Source organism: Oryzias melastigma, linkage group LG11 (genome assembly GCF_002922805.2).
Source record: "Oryzias melastigma strain HK-1 linkage group LG11, ASM292280v2, whole genome shotgun sequence".
NCBI lineage: Eukaryota > Metazoa > Chordata > Actinopteri > Beloniformes > Adrianichthyidae > Oryzias > Oryzias melastigma.
The window spans coordinates 17,877,746-17,887,001 of NC_050522.1; the positions used below are offsets into that span (position 1 = coordinate 17,877,746).

The 9,256-nt window shown below is 46.0% G+C and overlaps 1 protein-coding gene and 1 non-coding gene across 5 annotated transcripts; both read left to right on the plus strand.

Annotated features, from left to right (window-relative positions):
• The first annotated feature begins 326 nt into the window (after positions 1 to 326).
• Positions 327 to 462, plus strand: LOC112138588. Its single transcript, XR_002917816.1, has one exon. It is a non-coding gene; the product is annotated as a U11 spliceosomal RNA (small nuclear RNA).
• Positions 463 to 2,539: 2,077 nt separating this feature from the next.
• Positions 2,540 to 8,843, plus strand: gmeb1 (glucocorticoid modulatory element binding protein 1). Of its 4 annotated transcripts, none has more exons than XM_024293813.2 (10): positions 2,540 to 2,681; positions 3,775 to 3,971; positions 4,046 to 4,098; positions 4,229 to 4,344; positions 5,532 to 5,635; positions 5,720 to 5,862; positions 6,052 to 6,171; positions 6,251 to 6,388; positions 6,489 to 6,626; positions 7,185 to 8,843. In XM_024293813.2, the coding sequence occupies exons 2-10, from the start codon at positions 3,844 to 3,846 to the stop codon at positions 8,012 to 8,014; spliced, it is 1,770 nt and encodes a 589-aa protein (XP_024149581.1). In that variant the 5' UTR covers positions 2,540 to 2,681; positions 3,775 to 3,843; the 3' UTR covers positions 8,015 to 8,843. The 4 variants fall into 4 exon arrangements, with proteins under 4 accessions (XP_024149581.1, XP_024149606.1, XP_024149598.1 ...); XM_024293838.2 differs by having other exon boundaries at positions 6,504 to 6,626; XM_024293830.2 differs by lacking the exon at positions 2,540 to 2,681 and adding an exon at positions 2,735 to 2,754.
• Positions 8,844 to 9,256: the final 413 nt, after the last annotated feature.

A 9,256-nucleotide genomic window follows, 5' to 3' on the forward strand; every position in this document is an offset into this window, starting at 1 on the left:
TCAATTAAAAAAATAAATATACAGAATTTGGGAGATTTCGGTTTCCCATGCCACGTGAAGGCAGCACTAAGAGGCAAGCGGAAGCCCCGTTCCATCCTGCTTCCGAATAGCCCCGCCTTTTTACCCGTCATGCCCCTTAAAATCCCACACGCTTAATCTTTGACAATGAAAATGTCCAATTTGATAATATGAACGTGTAATATTTCTTCAGAGCTGAGACTGTGTTGGATATTGTCCCGTAATAAAGTGGTTAAAATTTGCAGTGCGCACCTCGAATGAGGAGGCTGTTTTCTCCGTGTATGACCGGGTGCATTCAGGTGATCGTTAAAAAGGGCTTCTGTCGTGACTGACACAGGGGAGGGGAGGGATCCTTCTCTCCTTTGCGGAATCGCTATCAAGAGATTTCGGAAGCACAATTTTTGTTACTCGAGGCTGCTAGTGATCACTAATCCTGGCGCCTCCGTTTTACCATGTCAAAGACAAAATTTAATCCGAATATCTAGCTTTGATCTCTATCTTCTATAAAGATGCAGAAGTAGATGGTGTCAAGATCGATTTTTCAAAAAAAAAATAAAATTGATGATATGCCTGGAGCCACCACCAGTGTGTGAATGGAACTGTGGCTGTAAAGCACTTTGAGCCTTCTAGAAAGTTAGAAACTTCTAAATTAGTATACACTTTTGACCATATACTGTAAATAGTGGCTGGATGGCTCAGTTGGTGGAGAACCAGGATTCGCTTCCCAAGTCTGGGAGCCGGCGTCTCCTGGATGAAAATACAAGATGGTGTCAGGAGGCGTAAAAGTCTCACCCAAAGTCACCTGTGCAAATCAGTGAAAGCTGATTTGCTGTGGCTACCCCTGAAAGGTGAACAACAATTTTAATGACATAAATATCCACACTGCTTGCAAATTTAACACGTGAATCACGTGTCCAGGGCCACATCCGGCCCGCTAGGTGAATATTTCCGGCATGCCAGATAATTTTATATTTTTGCTATTAATGGTCCGATGTTATCTTGCACTGCTAACATATTGCAACACATTCTCATTCCCAACTCGTCACATATTGATAAGGACCTCTCCGTGTCAAAGAATTACGTTTTGGGTGTCCCCAACTCATCATCTGTTGATGTGTTGGCTGTTCCAATTGAATCAGGGGTCCCCAACTTTTGAGCCGCAAAACGGTACTGGGACGTGGACCACAAGGTATCCTAACCCTAACCTTAACCCGCTATCAGACTTGGGTCAGCACTGGACGTAGATCAGTACCGGTTTCAGACTTGGGTTAGGGTACCAGGACCATAACCTAAAAGTTACGTTATTCAAAGTTTTGTTTTAGTGTGTTTGACAAATGTTTAAGGAACACAATAAAACATGTTTTAGTGTTTTATGTTTGGCCCGCGATCTAAGGTGTGTTTTGGCCCCCTGTGCGATTGAGTTTGACACCCCGGATCCGGCCCTCCAGGTAATTATATCCGGCCCTCCAGATCATTTTATTTTATTGTTATTAATGGCTCGATGTTATCTTGCGCTTATTTCTAAATTATATAAATTTGACTAAATATGTTTTTATGGAGGGTAAAATATTGAAAGTTATTTAAGGTTTAAATTGATTTATTCTTGAATAATATTCCCGTTTTTTTATTTATAGTATGTTAAAAAGTTACGTTATTAAAGTTTTATAAAATTGGTATTTGTGTCTTCAATTCATATTAATCCTGTTCAGCCCATGACCTAAGGTGTGTTTTGGATTTTGGCCCCCCTGTGTGATTGAGTTTGACACCCCTGCTCTAAACCATCAATATCCGGGCATGTCCAAAGTCTGGCTCGTGGGCTAAATGTGGCTAGTGTTCAAACTGAACAATTTCTTGATTGTAGTTGGCTGAATGACTTTCAGCCGTTGTAAACCTGTGACAACACCGTCTTTCTGTGACTTTCTACTTCATTTCCTACATGTTGACTGTAAATAAAAAAAAAGAAAGGCATATGTTAGCACAACATAAAAGTCATTTCTACAAAGTGAAATATAACTGTTTCCTAATAGACCAAGAGGCTGTAGCTGAGTTCAGTATGAAGAGGGACAAGCAGACGAGACATGCTAACTACAACAAGCTAACTGTGAATGAGTGGTTCAAAAACTGGACAACTTGACTGTTATTTTGGTACATTTGTGTTTGTTTTCTATGTAAAGAAGTGAAAAGTATGCCATGCCAATAACATGTTCAGTACATTTCTATTTGATATTATTAGAATACTTTCACCTCCCTAAATCTGGCTCTTTTTGGGAAAAGTATGGACTCCACTGATCTAAACCCTCAGGAAGAGCTGAGTCACACACTCAGCTTTTCATGGTTCTCACTCGGCTGCTGTGGTCTCATTTTGGACTGTAGGCCTGCATTCGTGACGTCATAGTTTGTGTTTTCTGCTATAACATGTCTGACTGGAGGACACCGCGAGACGTGTACCACTTCCAAAACTGTACCGAGTTCACGTTTAGATGAGTGGAATTGGTTTTAAAGGAAAATTGTCGCGTTTTTTCGCTTTTAAAAGGTGAAACGGACTGAATTTAGACGCGAGAAAACAGCGCGAGCGCTCTCCTGCAGGAAGTGCCGCTCTGTAAGCTTAGCGCGCATGCGCCGCAGTTCTCCACAATCTAGGGATGCGTTTGTCTTCATAAACGGTAGGCACGCGCCCTTTTTTCTACGGGGCCGGTTAAAAAATGTGCGGGTTTAAATGCTCTGCCCGCCGTGACGGTGGGTTTTTCAGCACGGGGAGGGGAGGAGGGGTCCTCGCTTCCAGCGGCAGCCGGGCTCGTAGAGAACGGAGGGGCAGCGCCGCGCCGTTGTTCGGCGTACGTGCCGCCGCACGGAGACGTCATTTTGGGGGGAGCGGAGCGTTAAGATGAAGGCACGCACGGTTCACCGCAGCGCGGCACGCAGCCGTCACTTTTTAACGCAACGCGGCTCCCCTCTCGGACGGCGCGGGTCACAGCAGCGTCCATGCTCCACACGCACGCCCCCGCGTTAGCAGTAATGGCTACCGCCGAGCAGCTCCGGAGAGCGGCCGCCGAAAAGCAGCAGCAGCAGCTCCCCCGCGGTGAGGACGCTACTCGAACCGGACTCCCCCCAGCCTGAAAAGCGACCGAAAAGTCGCCGGAAACGTTAAACGACGACGCGAAACCGGAACAACGACGTCTGCATTGGAACCGCGGAGTTTTTACGGGTTTTAGAAAACAAAGGCGCCCCCATTCACACACATAAGAGCAGCCGGGGAGGGGGGCGCCTCCATTTAAATAAACTTTGTTTCATATTTGCTAAACATTTACGCTCAAAAGTTGTTTGTTTTGTTTTGTTTGGAACTTTACGAACACCTATCTTGCTAATGTTTCAAAACAAACTTTATTGACACAAACAAAAGCGTCTGCCTTACTAGCAGTTAATTTGAATGGAATAAAACTTTATTGTTCCCTCAAAGGGGGGAAATTAACAAATCATCCCAAATGATAAATTCTCAATTTAAAAGACACAATTTACCTAAACTATATATTAAATAAACTTAATTTTTTAAAAAATAAAAATCAAAACATATTTCTATTGACTTGAGTATATTAAATATTTATACTTTTTTATTTCGTTGTATGACAAAAATATAAACAACAGTTATTTCTTTAATAGTGTATTTTGAAGGCAAAATACCTTAAATATCATTTTAAACCAGTTAAAGAGGTTTATAAGTTCTTCTCAAAAACTTAAGTGTGGCTTTGTTTTGCACAGATGAGGAACCTCCTTGGCACCTGTTGCATGAATGCTGCGCCTCCCCTGTAGTCCACGGCAGCGAGTGCGATGGCGACCTCCGAAGAGGTCACGATGTCCGTGGGGGACGTGATGATGATAAAGGCCGACTGTGACGGCGACGCTGAGGACCCGAATAAGACTCAGGTCATCCTGCAGCTGCAGCCTATTACTACTGGGTATGTATGCACAGAGGCTGTTGGGAAGGCTGTTTGCGTTTGTCCTCCTGTGAGGATGTGATTGTCTTTTTCAGGGACGAGTCTGCTGAAGCGGACGCAGCTGTCGTAGCGGTTGAAGCTCAGTCAGGTAAGAAGGAGGAGCCCTGTTTCAAAGGGCCAGACTAATCGCTGGAAAGATTACGAAGACGCGTCAAAAGATTTGAAGTTGTAGTTAAAAGATTCCACTGCTTCACTCGTTCTGTTGCTTCTCTCCACAGATCAAGGCGAAGCCAACGACGTTGAAATCTGCTGTCCCATAACGTGCGGCGACAGCAAAGCGGTGCTGCTGATAAAAAAGTTTGTGTGCCCCGGAATCAACGTGAAATGTGTCAAGGTTAGAATTTTGTTGTTCCTCGTCAGTCTGAAAAAGCAAGAAACATGAGGCCGTTACCATAGTTACGTGATTTTTTTTTTAAAAAAGGCCTGAAAATGAATTTACCTTTTGTGTTGGTTCAGGCAAAAAAGTGTCCAACTAGTAGAAATATTTTTGTGTTTTTGGCATTTTTAGCATTTTCTCATGGCATTCTGGTGGTGATGGAGGACATGTATTAAAAAAAAATAAAGCTTAAAATGGCATTTTGAATATTTCTTTATGCAAATTGTTGTGAATTCCAGAGCAGATAAGAAAATGCAGTTATGTTTGTATTTGTTATGCAGAACACACATGAGGCTTCCTGGTTCCCTCCATTCTTGTAGAGAATTAGATCCCCGTATGTCTATATTTTCCTCATCTGAGCTGGAATCTGGCTCAAAGCTGTTTCATTGGCCCAATATTACTCGCCATTTTTGTTGCACTGGTAATGTTAAGTTGAGGGTGTGAGGAGCTGTAAGCTAGCGGGAGAGTGTGTAAGAGATGGATGTGGAGGCCAGGGTGGTGTCCTGCCCAGTGCCAAATCAGAGGCTAATTTCTAAAGATCTTCTGCCACTCTGCAGACAATATGTCCTAGGAAACTACAATTTTTGGGGCGTAGTTGTTGACATTTTCATAACTGGGGTAGTTTTTTTGGGGAACGCGCTTCTACATGGCCCCAGTGTGAGCAGTGAGATGGCGAGAAATTGTTGATGGCCCACCAGGAGTACAAAGGATAACTATACTAAAAAAAAAAATGACATAAACATAATTGAAAGATAACTGGGAACTCCTTTAAATGACTCAAAAGATGATTGGAGGAGTTCTTTAAAGATATTTATTTGTCCAGATGTCTCACTTTCTACATCCCATAATTTTTTACAGTAGAGCACACTCATCTGATAACAGGCGCACACTTACCTTTGCACAAGTAGATTACTTGTTTGTTTGTATGTGAAGTGTACTTATGTTGTGTGCTATTGTGTAGGCGCGTGCAGGTTTTTGGAGTCAACAGGTGTTTTTTGAGAGTGTCTCTGGACAGGCACCGCCAATTTGATAATTCTCCATTTGTCTGTAATAATGATAAACTGAAAGCAATTTATTACCTTTTTTGGTTTGTAACTCTACCTCCTCCTGTTTTTAATCACCCTCCATCTCTCCTTCTCTTGCAGTACCAAGACCAGCTGATCAGTCCCAAACAGTTTGTTCACATGTCTGGAAAAGCCACTCTCAAAGACTGGAAAAGAGCCATCAGAATGGGAGGAGTCATGCTCAGGTGAGTCAAGGCGGGGCAGGTTCCTTCACTGCTGTCAAAGTCTATTTATCTGGTGGTGAGATCTTCTGCGTTTGTTCCGAGCAGAAAAATGATGGACTCGGGTCAGCTGGACTTCTACCAGCACAGCACTCTGTGCACCAACACGTGTCGCAGCACCAAGTTCGACTTACTGATCAACAACACCCGCTTCCCCCCCGATGGCCTCACCACGCCCACGTCCTCTCAGGGTGAGAACTACCCCCCGGAGCGCTTGCACATGCTCACTAAGGAGGCTTTCAGCCCACCCAACATCTGTTTTAACAGAAATATTTTCAAACCAATCACATAAATCACATTTTATTTTGAAAATCTTCCCTGAACGCTGATTTCATGAGAGACCGGATGCTTTTAATGATTCCCCTTTTCTCCAACTGTAGCACAAAGCATTCTGGGTAACGGTGGGGCACTAAGCGAGGACAGATCCGACGTCCTGAAGACAGACTGGAGCTCCAGCCCTCTGGAGTCTGCAGACAAGACAGCAACCAATGAGATTTCAGGTCCCGGAGAACCCCCTCCCCTCTCCCCCCTATCACCGTAGCGACGACGGTGATTGGCATTTCTCTGTGTTCCCTGCAGAAGACACGCTGAACTTCTGGAAGGGCATCGCCGACGTGGGGTTACTGGAGGAGGTGGTGACCAACATCAACACCGAGCTGATGCAGATGCTGAACGGCGTGCTGGAGCGCGCCCAAGAGCCCCCCATACAAGACGCAGGTACGTGTCCCTGACACAGAGCGGGAGAACAGAACACCTGACCTGCTGCTGCTGCAGATGTTGTTCCTTCCTTTCTGATCGGCTGCCACACTGATCCCAGATTCCTGTCTGGTAGAGGTGGCCGTGCTCAGTAACCTCGCTCAAGTCTTTGACCTGCTGGACTCCGTCAAGAAGATCCTGGAGAGGAGGCGGCAGCAGACGGACCCCAGCCAGGAGCAGGTCCTCAGCATGCTCTCCAGTGAGTGCAGGAGACGTCCTCTCACAAACTGACTTACAATTAGTCACATTTATGAAGAATTTATCAGGTTTTAAAGGCAAAATGCATTTAATCGGGAGTTATTAAAGAATTCTGCTGCTTTTGGATGCATGTGTACGACGGAGTATAAGGGCTAGTTTATAAACTAATATATATATATATTTTAATTACAACTTTAAAACTCATAAATTTGCAGGAAAAAACATTTTAACTGTTAAATTATGAGAATAAAGTCATATATATATTTTTTTTTTTCCAAACTGCATTTTTCCGTCTCCTCCTGATTCACAGCGATTTGAATAAACAAACACACATTTATGCAAATTTTGAGCCATTTTTTTTTGTATACATCACAAGATCATGAAAAATAAAAAAAAAACACCAAAAACACAACTGTCATCAGAGTGTGGCTTTAAAATGTCAAAGATTAGTTACTAAACTGCCAAAATCTATTAAAACACATTATTAATCTCAACACAAACTTGTTGTTTTCAAGTTTTTATCTCATTAATGAAATGTTCTTTGTTCTTTTTCTTGAAGATCTGGAGGTTCAGCTGGAGGAGCAGAGGAAGCAGCAGCAGGTGCGAGCGCTTCTCTCCTCCCCCAACACGGCCAAAAGCAAAACTTCCGTCAAACGGCCCACCAAGAGGCCCCGCCTCCACAGGCCGGCCTCCACCACCGCCCTCCTGTCGTCCCCCGTCACGCAGCAGGCGGCGCTGCAGCCGCAGCAGTTCACCGTGCTGTCCCCCATCTCGCTGTCCTCGGTGGGGCAGCCCTTCACCGTGGCGGGGCTGCCTCTCACCTCGCTGGGCCAGTCCTCCAACACCGTCACCCTGCTGCCTGCCGGCTCGCAGGTCTTCACCCGATACATGGTCACCGGAGACGGCAAGGCCGATACCATCACCCTGCACCCCTCTTCAGGCATCACGCTGGTGGGCACCACCGCCATGCAGGACTCCAACCAGGTGGGGGCAGTGGTGAGCCCCATGGAGCTGGTCCACCTGAGCCAGCAGGCGGGTGACCCGGAGGTGGAGGAGGGCACCGTGCTGGTGCAGCAGGAGGTGATGCAGGGCGAAGGGGAGGCCCCCCAGGAGCACACCGTCATCGAAATCAACCCCAGCGCAGGGGAGCAGGCGGTGGGGGTGATGGAGCTGCAGCTGAGCGGGGAGGCGGGCGGGGACGCCGCTGCCATGGTGATGCAGAGCGGCATGCAGGTGACGATGGGCGCGGAGGCGGGCGAGGCGCAGTGCCAAATCCAGGAGCAGCAGACCGACGGCGTCCCGGGTCTGCAGCTGGACGCCAGCGGGGCGCTGTCGGGGATGCAGATCGTGGTGATCGAGAACGCTCAGGAAGGAAACAAGGTCAAGTGAGGACAGCTCTGCCTCTGCAGGGAAGGACACACCAATCATGGACGCACAAACACCTCAGACTGCAGCGAGGGGGCGTGGCCTCACAACTCTGCTCTAAGTTTGGCGTTTTGTTCAACCAGACGAGACGTCAATGATAAAAAACAGCCGAGAGGATCCGTATTCTGACCAGGTTTGTTACTGACTCCACTCAAAGCCTCATGCTGCATTTACTGACCCTGGGAAACGAGTAGACTTCAGAGTAAATCTCCTCGTTAAGCAGCTACTTTTTCCTTCCAGGTCAGATTATTGTTCCATAAACCTGCGATGATTTAATCCGTCTGGTTCAGAAATCTTAGAGCAAAGTTGTGACGAAGCGCCACTTCCTTTCAAGCCTTCACGAACAAACACAGTGAATGTGAAGTGGGCGGGGCTGCGGCGGTGGCGGACTCCCTCCCCTCTCCCCGCCATTACCTGAAGCAGTGTTCCTGGAGATGTAAAGGAAGGACAGAACTGTTTCTGCACTGCGCGCCGCCCCCTACAGGACCTCAGTGGAACTGCGCCTGCACCTGTCCTCAAACCTGAGGATAAAACGAACCTGCATCCGTTCACGTTTGCCTGTTTTTTCACGTGTAAATGAGTGAAATATTTATTAGTTTTCAGACTGTAGAGATGAAGCCGTTTACAGAGCCGACATGAATTAATTTAAGCTCTTATTGTTGTACACACCAACACAGACCTGACTTGTGCTTTTGCAATAATTTAATTTAACAAAGGAGAATATTTGCAGACAGAATTTGTAATGTTTTAATAACAGATTAAAGAAGCAAAGTGTTGTTTTGGTGTTTCACCACTAGAGTGTGCTGTGTCTTTACTCCTGGATGGATCCATATGGAATTCTGCTGGAGGGAAGCCAGTCTTGCTGGTTTCCACTTTAAAGCTGTTTCTTCTGATTGTATCCGTCTTTTTCTGCAGATCCAGATGGACCACCTCTTAAACTTCAGACTGAACACCCCTATGCATGAGGGTACGACTGAGATCCTCAACTCAGGGATTCTTTAGGTGATGCATAGTCTTCAGTTGTTCTGGTGAATTTCCTTGGGCGCATTGGAAGCACATTGGATCGCCTCTGAGGGTGATGATGGTGGAGGATGAAGGTGAAGCGGGTGGGTGAGGTGCCTGGGATCCAGCTCACATTCCACACCCTGCATTCTATCAGTAGCAGGATTGTAAAGTAAACACACTCACTTGAACGCACCTCTGCAC

Bases quoted from the DNA above. Each gene is read 5' to 3' on its own strand.
- gmeb1 (XM_024293813.2), top strand. From the start codon at position 3,844: ATGGCGACCTCCGAAGAGGTCACGATGTCCGTGGGGGACGTGATGATG. The intron at 5,863-6,051 runs GTGAGAACTACC...CTCCAACTGTAG, and splicing joins CACGCCCACGTCCTCTCAGG to CACAAAGCATTCTGGGTAAC. The intron at 6,389-6,488 runs GTACGTGTCCCT...CACTGATCCCAG, and splicing joins GCCCCCCATACAAGACGCAG to ATTCCTGTCTGGTAGAGGTG.